Source organism: Acomys russatus, chromosome 29, assembly GCF_903995435.1.
Source record: "Acomys russatus chromosome 29, mAcoRus1.1, whole genome shotgun sequence".
Lineage (NCBI taxonomy): Eukaryota > Metazoa > Chordata > Mammalia > Rodentia > Muridae > Acomys > Acomys russatus.
In genome coordinates, this window is record NC_067165.1 from 30357752 (window position 1) to 30381586 (window position 23835).

The 23835-nt window shown below is 49.3% G+C and overlaps 1 protein-coding gene across 1 annotated transcript in view; it reads left to right on the plus strand.

Annotated features, from left to right (window-relative positions):
• Tcea3 (transcription elongation factor A3) overlaps nt 1–23410 on the plus strand; it is a 38149-nt gene extending 14739 nt beyond the window's left edge. Inside the window, exons 6-11 of the mRNA XM_051172107.1 lie at nt 11219–11382; nt 11835–11890; nt 15171–15326; nt 18526–18672; nt 21900–21971; nt 23268–23410. Coding sequence (XP_051028064.1) covers nt 11219–11382; nt 11835–11890; nt 15171–15326; nt 18526–18672; nt 21900–21971; nt 23268–23276 — 604 coding nt within the window. The 3' untranslated portion in view covers nt 23277–23410. The remainder of the gene's footprint in view (nt 1–11218; nt 11383–11834; nt 11891–15170; nt 15327–18525; nt 18673–21899; nt 21972–23267) is intronic.
• Nucleotides 23411–23835: the final 425 nt, after the last annotated feature.

Sequence of the window (23835 nt, forward strand, 5' to 3'; positions counted from 1 at the left end):
TGGCTACATCAGGATGGATTGTGGGGCTCAGAGCAGAGAGAGAGAGAAAGAGCTGCCAGGAGGCTTTTGGAACAATCTATCGCCCGGATCACTTTGATGGTGATGGAGGTAGAAAAAAGGAGTACACCAAAGATGTGTTCTGGAGTGGGATTTTATCAGTGTTTGGATGTGGGATAAGAGACAAGAGGGGGTTGGTTGATGAGGATCCCACATTTTCGATGTGAGCCCCCTTCACTTGGCTCACAACCATCTATAATGAGATCTGATGCCCTCTCCTGGCATGCAGGCACACATGTAGGCAGAATACTGTATAAACAATACATAAATCTTTTTTTTTTAAAGGAATGAATGCAAATTGGGGTACAGAAGAAGGGAGGTCAAAGGTCAGAGCAGCCAGAGAAACATACCCAAGGGAGAGCCACTGGCAAGTTGCCTAATGATAGATGGAGAGAAGTGGGGAGGATCTAGCAGCCATACTGAATTCTGGGCTGGCCTACCTGGACACTAAGGGCGTTGGCTTGTAGGACAATGTCAGATGCACTTCCTTTTGTTTTGTTTTGTTTTTGTTTTTTGCTTTTTGAGACAGGGTTTCTCTGTGTAGCCTCGGCTATCCTGACCTCGCTTTGTAGACCAGGCTGGCCTCGAACTCACAGCTCTCCGCCTGCCTCTGCCTCCCAGGTGCTGGGATTAAAGGCGTGTGCCACCACGCCCGGCTTCAGAGGAACCTCTTTGAAGTCGGCTTTCAGTAAGATTGTACTTGGAAAGAGTAGAGGACAAAAATTTGGTTACTGAGAGCTTTATGAAGATTTTCCAGGCCTGGGAGGTTGACACAAATTTGGCAGCTGGGAAGTAGAGGTTCCTGGAGTGCTCCCGAGAGTCTGAGACTGTACCATCTTGTCTCTGAAGAAAAGAACTCTGCAGTCAATTAGTAATGTCTGCAGAGGGCAGGACCTAGGAAACCAGCTCCAGCATCATCTTGTTTATAAACCACTGGTTCTCCATAGGAGGCATTTTTGGGAATACTCTCTGTGGATGAGGGGTGGAGGTGGGGAGATAGTGCTGGTGTTTAATTGGAAGAAATGCTAAGTATCATGGGTCACAAGGCTCTGTCTAACTATAAAGTGAACTGTCCCACTGATCCGGGGAACTCATTTAACCCCGAGGGAAGGATTTCTACCTCAAGACCTTTCTTCCACTTGCCGCCTGGCTCCTCCATAATGCTTTTTCTTCTGAAAGTCAATCAAACAGAATGTATTGTCTTCCTTGTAGCTGTACTGTTCTCTACTGGATTCGGTATCGGGGATGGGTGATCAAAAGACAGAAGCAGGTCTTGAAAATCCATCTTATCTTCTACTTAGACTCTTGGACTTTCTACCCTTTCATTTCTGTTTTCTTGTTCCCTCGTCATCTCTATTAGATTATTTAAGGCGACTGTAGAGAGATGGAAGGCGGAAATAAAGAGAGGTTTTGTCTGACCCTAGATGGACCATGTTTATTTGCAGTGAGGAGGCAGGTGTCTTTATTACTTGGATGTATGGACGGCCAAAATGCTTACATTAAAAGATGGGATTTCAAAAAAAAAAGAAAAAAAAAAAAAGATGGGATTTCAGGCTAGAGAGGTGGCTCAGAGGTTAAGAGCACTGGCTGTGCTTCCAAAGGTCCTGAGTTCAATTCCCAGCAACCACAGAGTGGCTCACAACCATCTATAATGAGACCTGGTGCCCTCTTCTGGTGTGCAGGTATACATGCAGGTGAAACACTGTATACATAATAAATAAATCTTTTTAAAAAAAGATGGGATATAAGCTAGGTGCAGTGGCACACTCCTTTAATCCCAGCCCTCAGGAAGCAGAGGCAGGCTGATCTCTGTGAGTTCAAGGCCAGCCTAGTCTACAAAGTAAGCCCAGGACAGCCAAGGCTACAAAGAGAAACCCTGCCTCAAAAAACAAACAAACAAAGATGGGATATGGCCCCTTATAGGGACAGCAATGGCTCTTGTATTCCACAAGGGAAGCTGGGAGCTGTAGTCTTTCTTCTGGAAACTATCAGTCATCAATCTTTCCCTCCCTTTCCTCCTTTCTTCTCTCTTCTCCTTTTTTCCCCCTCCTCTTTTTTTTTTTTTTTTAACAAAATCTTTGGTGAGGCTGACCTCAACCTCAGCATCCAACTGCCTTAACTTTGCACATGCTGAGTTAGTTGCAGGTATATGTCCTGTGGCCAGCTCTGTTTAGCCTTATTCGTTCATTCATTCATTGGCTAATCCAGTCTTTTTTTTTTTTTTTTTTCCTCAGCAAGGACAGCTGTTAATACAAGTAGAACAATATGATAGGCAGATTTGGGCCCAGGGGTCCCGCTCAAACTAAGGCACCAGCCAAGGACAATACAGGAGGTAAACTTTAAACCCCTTCCCAGATCTAGCCAATGGTCAGAATATTCTCCACAGTTGAGTGGAGAGTGTGATACGACTTTCTCACATACTCTGGTGCCTCACATTTGACCATGTCCCCTGGAGGGGGAGACCTGGTGGCACTCAGAGGAAGGACAGCAAGTAGCCAAGAAGAGACTTGATACCCTATGAGAATATATAGGGGGACGTAATCCCCCTCAGGAACAGTCATAGGGGAGGGGAATAATGGGAAAATGTGGGGGGGGGGAGGAATGGGAGGATACAAGGGATGGGATAAACATTGAGATGTAACAAGAATAAATTAATAAAAAAAAAAATTAAAAAAAAAAAAAAAAAAAAAAAAGGACAGCTGTTAAGTGTGTCTTTGAAAACCCATCATTCCTCAGGCCTCGAGGACCTATGCACACCCTGAGTAACTAGAGTGTGGCTAATTAGCCAACCTGCCGACCTGAAGGGGCGACACTACCCATCCCTAACTAGTGGTCTTTCAGGGTTTGTTTTTGTTTGTTTGTCTTACAAACAAACAAACAAACAAACAAACTTTCACTATGTAGCTGGGGTTAAGGGTGTGTGCCACCAGGGTCTCACATTTGAGGCCCTGGCTGATCTTTTTTGTTGTTGTTGTTATTGTTTGAGACAGGGTTTCTCTGTGTTAGTCTTGGCTGTCCTGGAGTCCCTTCATAGACCAGGCTGGCCTTGAATTCACAGAGATCGGCCTGCCTCTGCTTTCCGAGTGTATGTATGAGCGTGCATTTGTGTGTGTGCGCGCGCCCATGCATGTGTGGAGCTGGTTCTCTCTTTCTATCCTTGTGTGGATTCTGAGGATACTGGGCTTGTGTGGCCATCCCTCTGGCCCCAATCGTGTAGTATTAAAATTACACTGATTGACTAGTTGAACGTGTGCATGCGGGCACACACGTGGGCACACGAGTGGAGATCAGAGGACAGCTTATAGGAGTCAGTTCTCTCCTCCCACTCTGTGGGTTCTGGGGATAGAATTCCGGTTGTCAGATTTGGTGGCCAGCACCTTTACTTCCTGAGCCATCTCACCAGCCCGTAGTCTTCCAGTTTTGTGTGTTTTATGTTGTTAGTGATTCATCTATGTGTATGTGTGCTTACCTGCATGAGGTTATATGCATCTTACATGTGCCAGAGCTCAGAGGCCAGAAAAGGGCATTGGATCCCTTGGGTGTGGAGTTACAGGTGGTTTGTGAGCCATGCTGGGAAGGTAACAGATCCTCTGCAAGAGCAAGTTCACACGGGCTGGAGAGATGGATCAGAGGTTAAGAGCACTGGCTGCTCTTCCAAAGGTCCTGAGTTCAGTTCCTAGCAACCACATGGTGGCTCACAAACATCTGTAATATGATCTGATGCCTTCTTCTGGTGTGCAGGTGTACATGCAAGCAGAACACTGTATACATAATAAATAAGTCTTAGAAAGAAAGAACAAGTTATTGCTCTTAGTGCTGAGCCCATTTCTCCAAGCTTTCCACTTTAAAAAAATAATAATTTTTTTTTTTAAATGTACATTGGTGGTTTTCCTGTACATATGTGTGAGAGTCAGATCCCCCAGACCAGGAGTTACAGACAGTTGTGAGCGACCATGTGGGTGCTGGGAATTGAACCTGGGTCCTCTGGAAGAGCAGCCTATATTCTTAACTGCTGAGCCATCTCTCCAGGCCCCAGCTTTCCAGTTTTGGGGTTGTTTTTGTTTTGTTTTGGTTTTTTCAAGACACGGTTTGTCTGTGTAGCTTTGGCTGTCCTGGACTCCCTTTGTAGACCAGGCTAGCCTGGAACTCACAGCGATCTGCCTGCCTCTGCCTCCCAAGTGCTGGGATTAAAGGCGTGCACCACCACCACCCAGCAAGCTTTCCAGTTTTTAAGGAAAGCTAGATACTAATATTTCTTCACATGAAATTCCCAATTGTAAATATTGGCCACACATGTAGGTTTTCCTAAGATACAACAGGATACAAAACCTGTCCCAGCAAGGTGCAGCCTCTAAGGCCAGACAAAGATCAAAACTCAGGACCTCTGAGTACAGAGGCCACATACCAATGGGAGTCAATGGAGTTGCTATAGCACGCAGTGGGAACACAGAAAGAATGTCAAGCAATGCCTCACGAAGAGGGAGAGCCTGAGCTGGGAGTTGGAAAGCAGGGCAAAGGTGTGACAATGGGAGTGAGCAGGTGTTCTGGGAATGATAGCTGCAACGCGCGCGCGCGTGCGCGTGTACACACACACACACACACACACACACACACACACACACAAACACACAAGCATGAGAGGCCCCATGGTAACAGTAAAAAGTTGCACTCAGGGCCGGGTGTGGTAGCACACGCCTTTAGTCCCAGCACTCAGGAGCCTGGTCTACAAAGCCAGTCTAGGACAGTCAAGGCTACACAGAGAGACCCTGTCTCGAAAAACCAAAAAAGAAAAGAAAAGAAAAAGTTGTGCTCAGATGGGTTGCCCAGAATCCAGACTTTGGCCACTGCACGTTGCAGTAACTGAATTGTCCTCGAGGTGGGCGCACAAAAGCAACGAGCTGGCCACTCCCCGCCCGGTCTCCCCCCCCCCCCCCCCCCCCCCCCGCCCCCCTGACCCCCGCCCCCCTCCCCCCTGCCCCGTTTCCCTGCTAAGCACCAGGCAGGATTTCTTAGAGCTGAAACTATTGCTGGCACTGAGGCTAAGGCTGACAGACCTGGGAGTAGGACAAAGGTGCAGATAAAATGTACCTAACTCCCGAGCATCACTGATGATGCCCTTTCTGGAGTTCAGCAGCCCCTAATGGTATGAGTGTGACTGTCTGAAACACAAACAGTCACAAAATGCAGGAGGCAGCCAGCTCCTAGTGAAGCTGGAAGGCACAGACCCAGGGGGTCCTACCAGGAGGGAGGGGAAAGTGCTCCAACCAGCTTCACCTTGCACTGGTAAGAAGACTCTGGAAAAAACAAACAAACAAACAAACAAACTAAAAAACCCTCTTGTTTCTAGTCAGAGTGAAATGAGTTGGGAGAACTGGAAAGACAGACAGCGTTTCCTGTCTGACTCAACCACTTGGAAGTTGGAAGGATGGTTTTTAGACAGCTCAGTTTCACTCAGTGAGATGGGCTCTATTGATCTGTAGAATGGAAATAATGTGGACTTCCCAAGGTCAGTGTGAGGCTCAGATGGTGAGATGGAAGGCCTGGCCTTGCTCCCAACCCACATGCTGCAAGTGTAGAGAGTGCAAAAGTAACATTCATATGCAGTGTAAGTGACCTGATACTTTTTTTTTTTTGGTTTTTCCAGACAGGGTTTCTCAGTGTAGCCTTGGCTGTCCCGGACTCACTCTGTAGACCAGGCTGGCCTCGAACTCACAGAGATCCGCCTGCCTCTGCCTCCCGAGTGCTGGGATTAAAGGCATGCGCCACCATACCCGACTGGATGCTACTTTTATTCCTATTTTACACATGAGGAAAACTGAGGCACCTGGAGAGTAAAGAACCTACCCAAGGCCATAGTGGGTGTAACTAGGCTTTGGAGTTTGCCTCTAAGCCTAGACATGTGTGTTGGTTTTTTGTTTTTCGAGATAAGGTTTCTCTGTGTAGCCTTGGCTGCCCCGGACTCACTTTGTAGACCAGGCTGGCCTCAAACTCACAGCGATCCGCCAGCCTCTGCCTCCCAAGGGCTGGGATTAAAGGTGTGTGCCACCAAGCCTGGCTACTTTCGGGAATTGCTTTTCTCTTTCCTCCATGCAGGTTCTAAGTGTTGAAATCAAGTCACCATGCTTGGTAGAAGCTGTCTTCACCTGCTGAGACATCAAAGCCTGGATTCTTTAGGGACTGGGGTATGGGACTAGCCCTCCTTACATAGACCTCCTGAGTCCTGGAAGCACAGGCACGTGCTACCACATGCAGCTCTGGAGCTTGTGTAGGCATTCCAAACATGACAGCTGTCATTAATTCCAACTTCCAAGCCCTGTCCTGTGGGCTTCCTCTACATGCTCTTCAGTGAGCCCTGGACCGCATGTATGCCCAGCCACACTTTTCAGCAAGGACTCCTTTCTGATGAGGAACAGGACAGTAAGCCCTCTTGTAAGCTCGGGAAATAGGAATACTGCTTTTCAGAAAGGATGTACCTCCTCCCTGCAGGCGAGCACCACCTGTACTCCCAGGTCCTTCGTCCTTTGTGGTCCACTCTCTCCATCCTGCATCTGTACTCCCGGGTCCTTCGTCCTTTGTGGTCCACTCTCTCCATCATGCATCTGTCCTCCCAGGTCCTTCATCCCTTTATGGTCCACTCTCTCCATCCTGCATCTATACTTCCGGGTCCTTCATCCCTTTATGGTCCACTCTCTCCGTCATGCATCTGTACTCCCAGGTCCTTCATCCCTTTATGGTCCACTCTCTCCGTCATGCATCTGTACTCCCGGGTCCTTCATCCCTTTATGGTCCACTCTCTCCATCATGCATCTGTACTCCCGGGTCCTTCATCCCTTTATGGTCCACTCTCTCCATCATGCATCTATACTCCCAGGTCCTTCATCCCTTTATGGTCCACTCTCTCCGTCATGCATCTGTACTCCCAGGTCCTTCATCCCTTTATGGTCCACTCTCTCCATCATGCATCTGTACTCCCGGGTCCTTCATCCCTTTATGGTCCACTCTCTCCATCATGCATCTGTACTCCCAGGTCCTTCATCCCTTTATGGTCCACTCTCTCCATCATGCATCTGTACTCCCAGGTCCTTCATCCCTTTATGGTCCACTCTCTCCATCATGCATCTGTACTCCCGGGTCCTTCATCCCTTTATGGTCCACTCTCTCCATCATGCATCTATACTCCCAGGTCCTTCATCCCTTTATGGTCCACTCTCTCCGTCATGCATCTGTACTCCCAGGTCCTTCATCCCTTTATGGTCCACTCTCTCCATCATGCATCTGTACTCCCGGGTCCTTCATCCCTTTATGGTCCACTCTCTCCATCATGCATCTGTACTCCCAGGTCCTTCATCCCTTTATGGTCCACTCTCTCCATCATGCATCTGTACTCCCAGGTCCTTCATCCCTTTATGGTCCACTCTCTCCATCATGCATCTGTACTCCCAGGTCCTTCATCCCTTTATGGTCCACTCTCTCCATCATGCATCTGTACTCCCGGGTCCTTCATCCCTTTATGGTCCACTCTCTCCGTCATGCATCTGTACTCCCGGGTCCTTCATCCCTTTATGGTCCACTCTCTCCATCATGCATCTGTACTCCCGGGTCCTTCATCCCTTTATGGTCCACTCTCTCCATCATGCATCTATACTCCCAGGTCCTTCATCCCTTTATGGTCCACTCTCTCCGTCATGCATCTGTACTCCCAGGTCCTTCATCCCTTTATGGTCCACTCTCTCCATCATGCATCTGTACTCCCGGGTCCTTCATCCCTTTATGGTCCACTCTCTCCATCATGCATCTGTACTCCCAGGTCCTTCATCCCTTTATGGTCCACTCTCTCCATCATGCATCTGTACTCCCGGGTCCTTCATCCCTTTATGGTCCACTCTCTCCATCATGCATCTGTACTCCCGGGTCCTTCATCCCTTTATGGTCCACTCTCTCCATCATGCATCTGTACTCCCGGGTCCTTCATCCCTTTATGGTCCACTCTCTCCATCATGCATCTGTACTCCCGGGTCCTTCATCCCTTTATGGTCCACTCTCTCCATCATGCATCTGTACTCCCGGGTCCTTCATCCCTTTATGGTCCACTCTCTCCATCATGCATCTGTACTCCCGGGTCCTTCATCCCTTTATGGTCCACTCTCTCCATCATGCATCTGTACTCCCGGGTCCTTCATCCCTTTATGGTCCACTCTCTCCATCATGCATCTGTACTCCCGGGTCCTTCATCCCTTTATGGTCCACTCTCTCCATCATGCATCTGTACTCCCGGGTCCTTCATTCCTTTATGGTCCACTCTCTCCATCATGCATCTGTACTCCCGGGTCCTTCATCCCTTTATGGTCCACTCTCTCCATCATGCATCTATACTCCCAGGTCCTTCATCCCTTTATGGTCCACTCTCTCCATCATGCATCTGTACTCCCGGGTCCTTCATCCCTTTGTGGTCCACTCTCTCCATCATGCATCTATACTCCCAGGTCCTTTGTCCCTTTATGGTCGGTCCACTCTCTCCATCAGGCATTCAACAGTGGTTTAGTGAGCACTTGCTAAATGTGGGGTATGTTACAGTAATGAACGCGCCACACAATCTCTATGTGGGCTGTCATTTGAGGATGGAAGCGAGCAGTGTCTATAAACACACGCACAAGCAAGTTAATTATAGACTTGGGTAAGTGCTATGCAGTAAGAAAGCTAAGGTGAGCCGGGTGTGGTGGCACATGCCTTTAATTCTCTGCATTTGGGAGGCAGAGGCAGGCAGATGGCTATGAGTTCGAGGCTGGCCTGGTCTACAAAGTGAGTCCAGGATAGCCAAAGGCTACACGTTGCCTCGAAAACAAAAAATAAAAAATAAAAGAAAGCAGCTGGGCGTAGTGGCGCACGCCTTTGATCCCAGCACTCGGGAGGCAGAGGCAGGTGGATCACTGTGAGTTCGAGGCCAGCCTGGACTACAAAATGAGTCCAGGACAGTCAAGGCTACACAAGAAACCCTGTCTCGAAAAACCAAAACAAAAATAAAATAAAAGAAAGCTAAGGTGATGGAGAGTGTCTCTCTGAGCATATGCCCTGTGAGCTGAAACATGCAGGTAGAAGGGACTTCTGGTTTGTTTTGTTTTAATATTTATTTATTTATTTATTTATTTATTTATTTATTTATTTATTCAGTGCTCTGCCTGCATGTACACCTGCAGGCCAGAAGAGGGTGTCAGATCACATTATAGATGGGTGTGAGCCACCATGTGGTTACTGGGAATTTAACTCAGCCAGGACCTCTGGAGGTTAAGGTCAGTGTCCTTAACCTCTGAGCCATCTCTCCAGCCCAAGGGACTTCTGTTTTTAACCCTGGGAAATGCCGGCTACTCAATCAGTCCTACTTTCAGACTTAGGCACAGTGGTACACATTTCTTATCCCAGCACTTAGGGGCTGGGGTAGGGGCTGAGGCAGGCAGATCTCTGAGTTTGAGGCCAGCCTAGCCTACAGAGTGAATTTCAGGATAACCAAGGCTACACAAAAACTACAAAGAAAAATAAAAAACCAAACCAAACCAAAAAACCAAACAATCCCCCTCCCCAAAAGAACAGACAGACAGACTGAGAGATAGCTCAGCAGACGAGTGCAGTACACAGCACTCATGAAAAGGTGGACGAACGAGGTGGCCCATGCGCATGCTTGCAGTCCCAGTCCAGGAGAGGTCAAGATAGGAGGGTCCCTGGGGCTCCCTGGTCGGCCAGGCTATCCAGCTAGCAAGGTTCCAGCAAATGAGGTGGAAACACCTGGGGTTAACTTCTGTGTGCACTCATGCACTCTCTCTCTCTCTCTCTCTCTCTCTCTCTCTCTCTCTCTCTCTGTCTCTCTCTCTCCCTCTCTCCCTCTCTCTCTCTGTCTCTCTGTCTCTCTGTCTCTCTCTCTCTCACACACACACACACAAATACCAAACACAGACATCAATCGATCGATCAATCCTTCTGGGGATGTGGCTCAGTTATTAGCATACTTGCCTGGCATACTCAAGCCAATCCCCAGCTCCTCATAAAGCAGTCAGAGTTGCACACCTATAGTTTTAGCAGTGGGAAGGTGGGGGCAGGAGCTATCCTCAGCTACATAGTAAATTTGAGGCCAGCCTGGTCTATGAGATTTTTTTTTTTCTCTCTCTCATCTAGTCACTGGAGTGAATGGGTCACTGTAGACAATATGTCTAGTGTCAGTGTTTATGGACAGCGAAGGTGAAGGCCTGGGCTCTGTCTTGGTGGGTCATTCCAGCTCAGTGATGGGGTTTTCCAAGTTAGTTAGTTTGTTTGTAGATAGGATGGTGAGGGTGTTGACCATCGGAGACTCCTATGAAAATTAAACTAGAAAATGTTCAAGAAGTGCCCGGCACAGATCTGGTGCTTGGTAAGAGCCAGGCCTCTTACATGGTGGTAGATAAACACTACTCAGTGGACTGTGAGCTCCGGGAGGGAAGGAGGGCAATCCACTTGGCTATTTATTCTGTTACTTATTTCTATAGTATTCTGCCTGCATGTACACCTGCATGCCAGAAGAGGGCACTAGATCTCTTTATAGATAGTTATGAGCCACCATGTGGTGGCTGGGATTTGAACTCAGGGCCTTCGGAAGAACAGCCAGTGCTCTTAACCTCTGAGCCATCTCTCCAGCCCCTGCCTGCTTATTTTTAACACAGTTTCTGGAGAGTAGAGACCTGATGGGTGAGTAGATTCGTGGATAGATGGATGCATGGATCAGCTCAGGAAAGCTAGAGCCCAACTATTGAGTGTTTCTTGTCCTGTGACAAGTAAAGCACAGTGGCTGGCACCAGAAGCTCTAATACTTGCACTTGAGTTCTTACAGGCTCCCAAGTGTGTGACCAGAGTCAGCTCATATATTTTAACTCATTTTTTAAAGGCATGGTCTTACTATGTAGCCATGGTTGGCCTGCAGTTTCCAGGGTAGAACAAGCTGTCCTCGCACTCACAGAGATCCACCCGCCTCTGCCTCTGCCTCTCAAGAGCTGGGATTAAAAGGCAAATGGTGTAGTCCACCACACTGCAGAACGCATCCGTTTCTACGACGCACCTCGAATGTGGGAGAGAACGCAACTCCCCGTCAATGGTTTGTTAACCTCCTGTCAACGTGTCCATTACTGATTGTCACCCTCAGATCCAACAGCAGCACATCGAAAGTGGAAACTCCCAAGACCCCCAGCAGCCCCTCAACTCCTACATTTGCCCCCTCCGTCTGTCTCCTGGCCCCCTGCTATCTCACAGGGGACTCTGTCCGAGACAAGTGTGTGGAGATGCTGTCAGCAGCCCTGAGGGCAGAAGGTGAGGGCTTGAGCTGGGGATGAGGGAGAAGAAGCCATTTATTTATTTAATTGGTTGGTTTTTGTTTTTGTTTTGTTTTGTTTTTTGGGGTTTTTTTTTTTTTTGGTTTTTCAAGACTGGGTTTCTTTGTGTATCTTTGGCTGTCCTGGATGCCCTTTGTAGATCAGGCTGGCCTCAAACTCAGAGATCCACCTGCCTCTGCCTCCTGAGTGCTGGGATTAAAGGCATGTGCCACCATGCCTGGCTTTTGAAGCCATTTATTTATTTAGGTACTTGCTTGTGTTTGTTTGTTGAGGCAGAGTCTCTGATGGGGGTACAGGAATACCGTTGTCAAGAGGCACTCCTGGCAAAATAAATAAATAAAATAAATAAAAACTATTAAAAAAAAAAAAAAAAAAGGCACCCCTGGCAAAGCCACGCAGGGTTAATGTCTGCCTCTTGATCTCTTTTAGATGATTTCAAGGACTATGGAGTGAACTGTGACAAGCTGGCCTCAGAAATAGAAGACCATATCCTCATATCACGTGGGCCTGGGAGGCCTCGCCTGTCTAGTTGGTGGGGTGTGGGAGCAGTGCTGGAGACAGCTCCCTGCTCTGCCCTTGAATCAGAGCCCCTGAGCACAGCCGAGATTGTTAGGTCTTTCTCTGCCTGTCATCAGAGGGTCCCCTGGGCTCATCTGGTTGCAGGTGAGGCACCAGAAGCTCAGGGAGGTGCTGTCACTTGTCAAAGCTCCTGCAGCTAAATGTAGCCAGCAGAGTTGGGGGTTTGAACCCTAAAAGTATGACTTCAGGATCTGGGGGCTCAGCTGCTGAGCCAGACAGACCATGCCGTACGTGCCTCAGCTGGTCGTTCCCTCCTGGATCTTGAGTGAACAGAGGGCAGCATGCTTCTGATAGGCACAGCTCTGGAATTGCACACTATGATGCCATTAAGAAGGCAGTAGGCACTGACCGTCCCTGTGTGCATACTGGTGTTTTCATTCTGTAGACAAAGAAACTAGGACTGGGAGTTCCAGGATATCAACTGGACTGAAAGCCTTGCTATGTACCCCCCCCCCCCCCAAAGTACATTTTAAAAATAGAATCTCCTTGGGGAGGCATAGGCAGGTGGATCTCTGTGAGTTCGAAGCCAGCCTGGTCTACAAAGCGAGTCCCAAGTAGCCAAGGCTACACAGAGAAACCCTGTCTAGAAAACAAACAGCCAGGCGTGGTGGTGCACACCTTTAATCCCAGCACTTGGGATGCAGAAGCAGGTGGATCACTGTGAGTTCAAGGCCAGCCTGGTCTACAAAGTGAGTCCAGGACAGCCAAGGCTACACAGAGATACCCTATCTCGAAAAACAAAAACAAACAAACAAAAAAAAGACATTCAACTTGCCTGTTTCTGTCTCCTGCCTGAAGCCACCCCTAGTCCCCAGGATATCCCCTGGTGTTTTCTATTAACCATCGCTCATTGGTCATCTGACCATACCTCTGCACATTTTGCGTTTCCCAGTCTCGCAGCAAGTACACTCTCACCTTTTCCCGTGAATTCAGGAACCCAGAGCTTCCGGGTTACAAGAGTTCACCTTCTCCAGAACAGTCGGTGGCTTCCCCCGCCCAGTTTAAAGCGGAGTGGGTGGCCTGGTGCCTAGTCCCACTTCTGTCTGTCTGTCTCATTTGTTTCCTCCATTGCCTGTCTCTTTCGTTAGGGGAGCTGAAGCGACAACGGGCCGCTTAGCTTTTTATCATAGTGGAGGGGAGGATGGCTACAGGACTCCGAATGCTCCGTGTTCCTCAGAGGTCTGTCCTCTGTGGAGTGACCCTGAACTAACTGGCATGGGTGTGACCCTCTGAAAGGTCCCCAGAGTCCCCAGGACTGCTCTCTACCTGATCCTCATCTATGATACTGGTGTGTGCCCGAGGGATCAGAGCGGGCCCAGTGTCCCCAAGCATCCCCTCATACCCACAGTCCAGATGCTCTAAATGACAGTTTTAAGCTTATAATTTGGCTCCTGAATGCTTTGTGGCATGGTTTTTTTTTTTGTTTGTTTGTTTGGTTGGTTGGTTGGTTTGGGTTTCTCTGTAGCCTTGGCTGTCTTGAAACTCACTCTGTAGACCAGGCTGATCTTTTTTTTTTTTTTTTTAATAATTTGTGTTTTGCCTGCATATATGTCTGTGGATGTTGCATCTTGGAGTTACAGACAGTTGTGAGCTGCCATGTGGTTGCTGGGAGTTGAACCTGGGTCCTCTGGAAGAGCAGTCAATGCTCTTAACTTCTGAGCCATCTCTCTAGCCCGACCAGGCTGATCTTGAACTGGGAAATCTGCCTCCCTCTGCCTTCCAAGTGCTGGGATTAAAGGGATGTGCCACCACTATCTGATATTTTCACACTGTTTATTTTATTTTATTTTATTTTATTTGAGACAGGGTTTCTCTGTATAGCCTTGGCTGTCCTGGACTTGCTTGGTAGACCAGGCTGGCCTCGAACTCACAGCGACCCACCTGCCTCTGCCTCCCCAAGTGCTGGGATTAAAGGTGTATGACACTACCGCCCGGCTATTTTCACGCTCTTATTGGACAGATGACATTAAAGCAAAAATGGCACAAAAGCCACAGCTCCACCTCCTTTCCACCAGTTCCTGAAAGCCAGCTGTCCACTCTGGGCATTACCCTGGTCCCTGTTGGCTGTGCTTTTTCCCAGCAATGGCTTCATCTTTCCGTCTTTGCTTGGCTCAGGAGACCAAGAAGACGAGGTTGCTCTCCCTGGCCCTGCCCTGCGTCTTGAGTCGGGGAGGGGAAGATCTGAGCTGTTAGGCTTGGACAGAAGTAACTATGGTCTGTGGCCAAGGCTGACTTCCTGCCTGTGTGTGGACAGAGCACTGCTGGGAAGGAGGCCTGGCTGGAAGCCGTGGTCTTGGTAGGAATCTGCCCTCTGCCCTTGGAGCAAGAACCTGAACGCTTTCTAAGCCTTGGCTTCCTCAACTGCTTGTGGGAGAAGTAACTGGCCTGTCGTCCCCAGAATGGATCCCTGGGATGAAGGGCTGTGCCTAAGAGGGAGGGAGCTTTCTGAGCAGACTCCTTGGAAGAGGCTGAGGGATGTAGCTGGGTTGGTAGAGCACTTGCCTGTGAAGCTAGCACTCAGGTCATCCTCAGCCACACAGAATTCTGGGCTATCCTAGGCTGTCCTGGACTTGCTTTGTAGACCAGGCTGGCCTCGAACTCATAAAGATCTGCCTGCCTCTGCTTCCTTAGTGCTAGGATTAAAGGTGAGTGCCACCACCATGCTCAGCTTCCAGTGGTTTGCTTTTGCACTTACTTCTCAAAGCCTGAAACATGTGGCTCTTGACCTTTTCCTTTGACAGCTGGTCCTTTGATTCTGGGTCCTTCCAAACTAGAGGGTTACCTTCATCCCACTCTGAATGTTGGCGCATTTGACATGCTCCATGCCCCACAATGGTTCCTTAACGCGTGATCTGCGCTGATGCCTCCTAGCAGCCCCAGTTTATTTTGTTGCTGTTTTTTTTTTTTTTTTTTTTTAAAGAAGGGAACTTAGACCCGGAAGTCATGTGGCTCACCTGAAGTCACATGAGAGACTCAGACAAAACCAGCGTGCCTATTCCCTGGAGTCCCCTTCATACCACAGTGCTTGCTGCAGTCTGACCTCTTCTTGGAGGCTGTTCGTGACCTCAGTGCTCAAAAAGTAGATGTCCATTAAGCAGAGGCCACAGAGATGACCGGTGACCCTTGTAGCAGGCTCCCGTTTTCCCTGCTCCTCCAAGGATGGCAAGGTGGTCCTTGACCCAGACACATATCTATCAGGAACTCAAGGGCACCGACATGAAGTACCGGAACCGTGTGCGCAGCCGCATTAGCAACCTGAAGGACCCCAGGAACCCGGGCCTGAGGCGGAATGTGCTCAGCGGGGCCATTTCGCCAGAGCTCATTGCCAAGATGACGGCAGAGGTGAGGAGGATCATAGGGCCTTGGTGCGGTGGGGGAGGGAGAGGGGGAGGACCTGGGGGGTGCACAACGGTGGAGGGGGGCAACCTGTCAGGGTCAGGGCGTGGCCTGGCCAGGGTCATGCTGCTGCCCAGCTCGAAGAGCAATGGATGTGACTCTGGGAATATGATCTGGCTCTCTCAACAGACCCAGCCCGTTTCGCAGAAGGTCTGGCGCATGCCTTTAATCCCAGCACTTGGGAGGCAGAGGCAGGTGGATCACTGTGAGTTCAAGGCCAGCCTGGTCTACAAAGCGAGTCCAGGACAGCCAAGGTTACACAGAGAAATCCTGTCTCGAAAAACCCAAAAACAAAAACAAAAACAGATATACTAGTGGCCATAGGAGACCCTCGTTAGACAGATGGGTATTTGACCCACTTATTTCAGACACCACCTTCGGCACATCTTTGGGTGTGATTTGCTTTCAGAGATACCCTGCTGGTCCTCAATTGCTAGGGAAATGGAGAGACCCAGAGAAGGGAGAGTGAATGGATGTATTAGGCCCCTAAGGCCTGGTGGGACTCAGGGTGTTTTGGTGGCCCAGAGCGGAAGAGCATGTACATGCCCTGTGCATGATATGTGGAGTGAGTACCTGGGATGTGTGTGTGTGTTGTGTGCTGTGATGTGTATGTGATAATGCTGAGTGTATTGGGCGTGTGACAAATGCATGGATAGGCTGTTTTGTGTGTGGGTGTGATATAGATAGCTTTGTGTGGTGCGGGTGACGTGTGCAATGTGTGTGTGTGTGTGTGTGTGTGATATGTGATGTGCATATGATGTGTAATTAATTACTGCAAGCGGAGTATTCCATGAGTAAGTAGTATGTGATTTAAAAAAAAATGTTTTTTTTTGGGGGGGGAGGGTTTCAAGACAGGGTTTCTCTGTGCAGCCTTGTCTGTCCTGGACTCACTTTGTAGACCAGGCTGGCCTCGAACTCACAATGATCTGCCTGCCTCTGCCTCCCGAGTGCTGGGATTAAAGATGTACGCCACCACCCTTGGCTAGTATGTGCTTAACATGAGTGTGTGTTATGTGCAGTGTGTCATGTGTGGCCAGTGTATGCTGCGTGGGTCGTATGTGTGTAGTGCGGTTAATGTATTCTGTAGTAGGTGGTTAATATGTGTGTTGAGTGTTTTTAGAGGGTTGTTAGTACATGGTATGAAGTTAGTATGTGTGTGGTGTGTGGTTAGTGTGTGTATGATGTGTGTAGTGGGCGATGTGTAGCATGTGGCCTGTGGTGAGTGTGTGGTTACTATGTATATGGGGTGTTTAGTGTGTAGCGTGTGATTAGTGTGTGGGGGGTGGAGTCACGTGTTGCTAGCATGTGGCCTGTGGTTAGTGTGTGGTTACTATGTATATGGGGTGTTTAGTGTGTAGCGTGTGATTAGTGTGTGGGGGGTGGAGTCACGTGTTGCTAGCATGTGGCCTGTGGTTAGTGTGTGGTTACTATGTATATGGGGTGTTTAGTGTGTAGCGTGTGATTAGTGTGTGGGGGGTGGAGTCACGTGTTGCTAGCATGTGGCCTGTGGTGAGTGCACTGTGGGATGTGTGGCTAGTGTGTGTGGTGTGTACAGTTATGAGTGCGAGTGGCACGTGCGTGTTGCATGGAGTGTTACAGAGTGGTGCTCCAGGACAGGTCTGTGCACTTCTGAGGAAAGAGCGCACTGCTTTCCTCAGACACCCCTAACCACAGCCCCAGGGTCAGGAGAAATAGGAGCCTGCCTCTCATGTATCCACCAAGCATCAAAGTCAGCGCTCAGCTCAGGCTCACCTTTGCTTACGTGTGGTGGGAACACACAGGCACAGGGTGTGTGTGGAGTCAGAGGACAAGTTGCAGCAGCCTGCAGGTGAGTTTTAACCATGGCAGCCTGGACTGACTAAGACACTGTAAAACTAAGTTTGCGATTTCGACCTCTGGGCAATGTTGTCATTTACAAAAGAGCACGCCTTGCTAAGGGTGTATCTGAGATGGTAAAGCGTCTGTCTGGTATGAGTAAGGCCCTGGGTTCAATCCTCACTTGGTACTAAGTGGGAAGAGAAAGAAAGAAAGAAAGAAAGAGTAGAGATAAGAAAGCCCATGAGAAGGTGACAGAGAGGCGCCCTCTGCACACTGTGGTGCTGTCATTACCTGTATATATGCCTGTAATCCCAACACATGGGAGGCAGAGGCAGGTGGATCTCTGTGAGCTCAAGACCAGCCTGGTCTTCATAGCAAATTCAAGGACAGTCTGTGATACATGAGACTTCCCCCTCCCCATCCCCTTTCAAGACAGGGTCTCTCTGTGTAGCCTTGGCTGTCCTGGACTCACTTTCCAGACCAGGCTGGCCTCGAACTCACAGTGATCGGTCTGCCCCTGCCTCCTTGAGTGCTGGGATTACAGGCATGCGCCACCGCATCCGGCTTGAGACTCTGTCTCAAATAAACAAATGGTAACGGCAGCCGAAACCGGGTCCCCCTTCCTATGAGTGTCTGGGTCCACAAACCCACTCATAGCCACGGCTGCCCCCACCGACACGTGTCTGTGCAGTCTTCCGTTGGCAGAGGCTTGGAGGGGCTCTGTGAACAGGGGCCACATAGGAAAGGGAAGGAACTGGCTGATGCTGATGCCGCATTTCAGCAGGAAAGAGGACTCTGGATGCTGCTGGGACAGCTGTCTGAGGGGTCTATCCACAGGGAGTCCTCAGACCTGTGAGCCCGGTTACTGTGGGAACCTGCTGGGGGCAGGGTGCTGGGTGTAGCCATCAGATCATGGTTACCAGAGCTAAGGTTCCTACCAACAGATAGGGTTAGCGAGCGCTCATAGTTGGAGCAGGCACTGCATTAAAGCCTAGAGTGGGAGGCTATGGTTTATGGGGGAGCAGCAGCCAGATCAGCTGCTGGGAGAGTCTGATTCAGGCCAAGGCCTGGCAGGCAGGATGAGCACGGTCCTGTAGGAATGACTCCATGGTACTAATTCCAGCGATGAGCACCTGCTGCTGGCCTATACACAGCAGCTGACCTTGACCCGGTTAGAAATCCCAGGTTGGACCTTCCAGCCAGGATGGAGATGGAGACTCTGCCAGGATAAGTCTTTGCCAAGTTGTGCCAGGCCGGGGCGTCCAACCGCTCCTCCTAGCTCTCTGTACTTGACCTAATGTGGCACCTCCTCCTCATTTCCCTCCAGGAAATGGCCAGTGACGAGCTGAGGGAGTTGAGGAACGCCATGACTCAAGAGGCCATCCGCGAGCACCAGATGGCCAAGACAGGCGGCACCACCACTGACCTCTTGCGGTGTAGCAAGTGCAAGAAGAAGAACTGCACCTATAACCAGGTGGACAGGAAAGAGCGGGGTGGAGCAGGGAAGGGCCACAGCGGGGGGGAGCAGAGGGATGCCCAGGGAGGTGCTGAGAGGAAAAGGAACTGAATTCTTCAGACCACCGGGCGAAGAGCAAGCTTGGAGATGCCACCACCTTGCAGATTCTGGGGAACCCTTCAGATTGTAGGATCAGCTCCTGTGTATCCGCAGGGCAGGCTCAGTGTGCCCTGTCTGTTCTGAAGCGAGAGCAAACCCCAGACTCCAGCCTGTGTAACACTGTCCTCTATGCTCACTGCTGGGCCAAGACCTCAGGAGAGTCAGAGACACTGGAAGGAAGGGCAGCAATGTGAAACCCAGCTCCTGGCGCACGCCTTTAATCCCAACACTTGGGAGGCAGAGGCAGGCAGATCTCTGTGAGCCAGCCTGGTCTACAAAGTGAGTCTAGGACAGCCGAGGCTACACACAGAAACCCTGTCTTGAAAAACAAAAACAAAACAAAAATCTCAGGGGAAACTGAGGCTCAGATGGGCGGACTCAGCAGCTTGGGCCAGGGTATCCAGGCAGGCTGGTGGCAGGAAGGCTTTGAACTATGAGCCGAACCTTTCTTTCCTTTTTCTCTTACTTGACTATTTTGAGATAGGACCTTGGATTTGCTTTTCTTTTTTTTTAGTTTTTTTGTTTGTTTGTTTGTTTTTAAGACATGGTTTCTCTGTGCAGCCTTGGCTGCCCTATACTTGCTTTGTAGGCCAGGCTGGCCTCGAACTCACAGCAATCTGCCTGCCTCTGCCTCCTGAGTGCTGGGATTAAAGGTTTGTGCTGCCACACCATGCAACCTTGAATTTATTTTGAAGCTAAAGCTACCGTGGAATTTCTGATCCTCTTGCCTCAGTGTTGGGGTTCCATGTGTGCACCACCACTATTGGTTTTTGGGTCCCAACATTCCCAAGTGAGTCCAGTCAGCTTGTTCAGTGATGACTGAGTTTTTTTTTTTTTTGTTTTTTTTGTTTTAGGTTTTTCGAGACAGGGTTTCTCTGTGTAACAGTCCTGGCTGTCCTGGACTCACTTTTGTAGACTAGGCTGGCCTCGAACTCACAGCGATCCTCCTTCCTCTGCCTCCCGAGTGCTGGGGTTAAAGGCGTGTGCCACCATCGCCTGGCTTATGATGACTAAGTTGATACCCAGGAGCTATAGCAGACTTGGGGGACAGGGAGGGAACCTTTTCCTAACCCACAAGAATGGCCCTATTGCTAGGTTCTGTCCCTGGAGCAATAATATCTTGAATTCTAACTCATATTTAGTGATCCTAGAGCTCTTTGTTTCTCTATCTGCTCAGTAGTCAAGACTCATCAAGAATAGCCAGGCTAGTAGCTCATGTCACCTGTCACTGGTGAGCATGTGGCAGAGGAACATGAGGATGGGGCGGGCAGTAAAGCCAGCCCAAGGTACATAGGAAAACCTATCTGAAAAATGAGCTAGGTGTGGTGGTGTGTACCTTTAATCCCAGCACTCAGGGAGACAGAGACAAGCAAATCTCTGTGAGTTCGAGGCCAGCCTGGTTTACAAAGTGAGTCCAGGACAGCCAAGGCTAACATAGTGAAACCCTGTCTCGAGAAAAAAAAAAAAAAAAGACAAAAATGGGTTAGAGAGATGGTTCAGTGCTTAGAGAGAGCTCATTGCTCTATCAGAGGGACAGACCCTAGCTCCCGTATTGGGTGGTCCACAAATGCCTATAACTCCAGCTCCAGTGTAGGTATTTGCACATGCACACACATCCCCTTTTTTTTGGGGGGGGGCTTTCGAGACAAGGTTTATCTGTCTAACCCTGCTGTCCTGGACTCACTTTGTAGATGTAGACCAGGCTAGCCTTAAATTCACATTGATCTGCCAAAAGGCAGAGACAGGTGGATCTCTGTGAGTTTGAGGCCAGCCTGGTCTACAGAGTGAGTTCCAGGACAGCCAGGGCTTGTTACACAGAACAACTCTGTCTCAAAAAACAAAAGACAAACAAACGAAAAACAAAACAAAAAGATTTGGTTTATCCACCCAAAAAGCCCACTACTGCCCTTTTTCCTTACCACAGCTGTGTAGTGACAAGGCTGTGCTATGCTGTGCCCTCTTGACAGACAACTGGAGGCACATACCAGCAGAGGGCTCCTCCCCAGTGCTGGTCCCAGCAGACATCACCAGGGTTGGCTTTGCAGAGTCAGGCAGCTGGGAACTCCAGAGCCTTGTGGTGGGGAACTCATGTCACTGAACCTGAATGAGGAGCTTGAAGGGCTGGGAATAAGAAGATACAGCAGGGCTGGAGAGATGGCTCAGTGGTTAAGAGCGCTGCCTGCTCTTCCAGAGGTCCTGAGTTCAATTCCCATCGACCACATGGTGGCTCACAACCATCTATAATGTAATCTGATACCCTCTTCTACAGATAAAGCACTCATATGCAATAAATAAATTAAATAAATCTTAAAAAAAAAAAAGCCGGGCGTGGTGGCAGACGCCTTTAATCCCAGGACTCAGGAGGCAGAGGCAGGTCAACTGCTGTGAGTTTGAAGCCAGCCTGGTCTACAAAGTGAGTCCAGGACAGCCAAGGCTACACAGAGAGACCTTGTCTCCAAAAACAAAAACAAAACAAAACCAAAAAAAAAAAAAGACACAGCATCACCCACCCCGGTGATCTATAAGCCTCCTTTCCTCTCTGGGTCTCAGCCACTTGCAGGCTGACAAGAGAGGAGGTGATTTCTTAGGTACCTCTGGCTCGGACAGACATGTCTGACATAAGGTGTTCAGGGTGTGAGTCTGGGAAGGCTTCTTGTAAGAGGGTGAGGCTTGGAACAAGAGATGAGAAAGAAGTTCAGAAGGATCAACAATAGTTCAAGTGCAAGGGCCAGGCTGAGCCAGTGGGATTCTGAGTGAGCTCACAGATGACCAGAGGAAAAGAGATTATACATCCATGTCAGGGAGATGACCAAAGTCTGGCAAATATCAGTTCCAACATAAGGACTTGAACCTATTTCAAAAGACAGCGAGATAGTGGCACGGACCTGTAATCCCAGCACTTGGGAGGCAAAGGCAGGCGGATCTCTCTAAGTTCGAGGCCAGCCTGGCCTACAGAGTGAGTCCAGGATAGCCAAGGCTACACAGAGAAACCCTGTCTCGGAAAAACAAAAAGCAAAAGACAGCAAGAGCCACGGCAGGCCCTCTAGCAGGGGAGTGACCTCACGAATGAATCTTCTCTCTGTCAGGTGCAGACACGCAGTGCTGATGAGCCCATGACCACCTTTGTCTTATGCAATGAGTGTGGGAATCGCTGGAAGGTTTGTATGCTTGCATCTTTCTCCCTCCCTATCATCCACACACAGCTGTTGCCTTGCCCAAGAAATAATATGCCAACAGACAGGAAGAGGATTCCGTGCTAGCAGGCAGGAGGCTTGCCAGCCTGCAGCATCAGCCTGTAGCGCATGACGGTGGCAAGTGGTTGAGTGGGAGAGGGAGTGTTAGTTTGGAAGGACAGCAGCTGGGATGGGTGGCAGCTCAGAGTTTATTATAGTTGTAGGCAAGGCCCTCAGTTGAGCATGGATGTGTTTGGCCTCCTGAGGACCGCAGAGGGAGGAGAAGCAATAGCACGGAGCATTTAGACCAGGCCTCTGCAAAGTGTTTGTACAGAAGCTATATGGCCCTTGCCCTAGCCACAGGGGGATAAGACAGAGTGGCCCTGAGATGCTCTGAGTGTCCTTTCTTTCTTAGGAAGCTCTGGAAAAGCCTTTTATCACCCAGTGCTGTGATCTAGATGTTTAGCTCCTGTAGGGGCAACAGTCTGGATTTCAGCCATGGGGGACAAACAGAATCCTCTCCGGGTGCTGCTTGCTGGGGGTGTAGCTCAGTACTAGAGCATGTTCTGATATGTATGAAGTCCAGGGTTTGATCCCCAGTGAAACACACACGGACACACAGACACACATACACACACATGGAATTAATCCCAGCACTCGGGAGGCAGAGGCAGGAGGATCACTGTGAGTTTGAGGCCAGCCTGGTCTACAAAGTGAGTCCAGGACAGCCAAGGCTAATACAGAGAGACCCTTGTCTCAAAGAACCAAAGAAAAGAAAAGAAAAGAAAAAAAGAAAAAGAAAGAGAAAGAAAGAAAAGAAAAGAAAGATACTGGGTGAAATAGGCTTAAACATATTGCCACAGCCTAGCACATATTAGTGTTCGGTAATAATGGCTGAGGTGGGAAAAGGACATGCTGTGTGCTTCTATGCACCTGTTGGAAAGGCAGGACCCAAGGGAGCGTTCATCTTGTCTGACAGTATTTTTAGATAACGTCCACTGCCATATGGGAGAGCTAAAATCCAACCAAGTGGTCTGTGACAATCATGATATTTTTGTTGTTGTTTTGAGATGGAGGGGTGGAGAAGTCCTCTCTGTGCAGCCCTGGCTGTCCTGGAACTCCTTACACAGACCAGGCTGGCCTGGAACTCACAGAAATCCACCTGCCTCTGCTTCCTGAGTGCTGGGATTAAAGGCCGGCTCCACCACGTCCGGCTGAATCCACCTTCTTGTCCATGAGTCTCAGAGAGACCTCTTACACTGTTGCCTTTCGGTTTTATAGTTCTGCTGACTGGACCACCAGCCAGGACGATGGCAGGAGGAAGAACAAGCAGGAAGCACAGACCATGTGACCCAGAGTGATAAATAAAAATTCAAATGAAAGCAAATGCGGAGCCCTGGATGAGGCTAGGGGTTAGATGAGAGGTGCGTGCGTGTGTCTATGGGGGAGAGGGTTCTTTTGCTAATTATATTCAGTCATGAAAAGTGATTGGTTTCTGGGGGAGCCTTTCTGGTGTGTGATGCTCAGTCTTTTTTTTTTTTTTTTAAAGATTTGCTTATTATGTATATAGATATTATAGATGGTTGTGAGCCACCATGTGGTTGCTGGGAATTGAACTCATGACCTTTGGAAGAGCAGTCAGTACTCTTAACCTCTGAGCTACCTCTCCAGCCCCAATGCTTAAGAGTATTGACAAGACCTACACAAAAGGTCAGCATCAGATCGGAGGAGCCTTATCCTGACAGTGGCCTGACAGATCTTTGAGTTTCTTCTCCACGACTGAAAATTAGCAGATTGAGGCTTAGGGTATAGCTTAGTGGTAGGCCCTGGGTGCCAACCCCAGTACAGA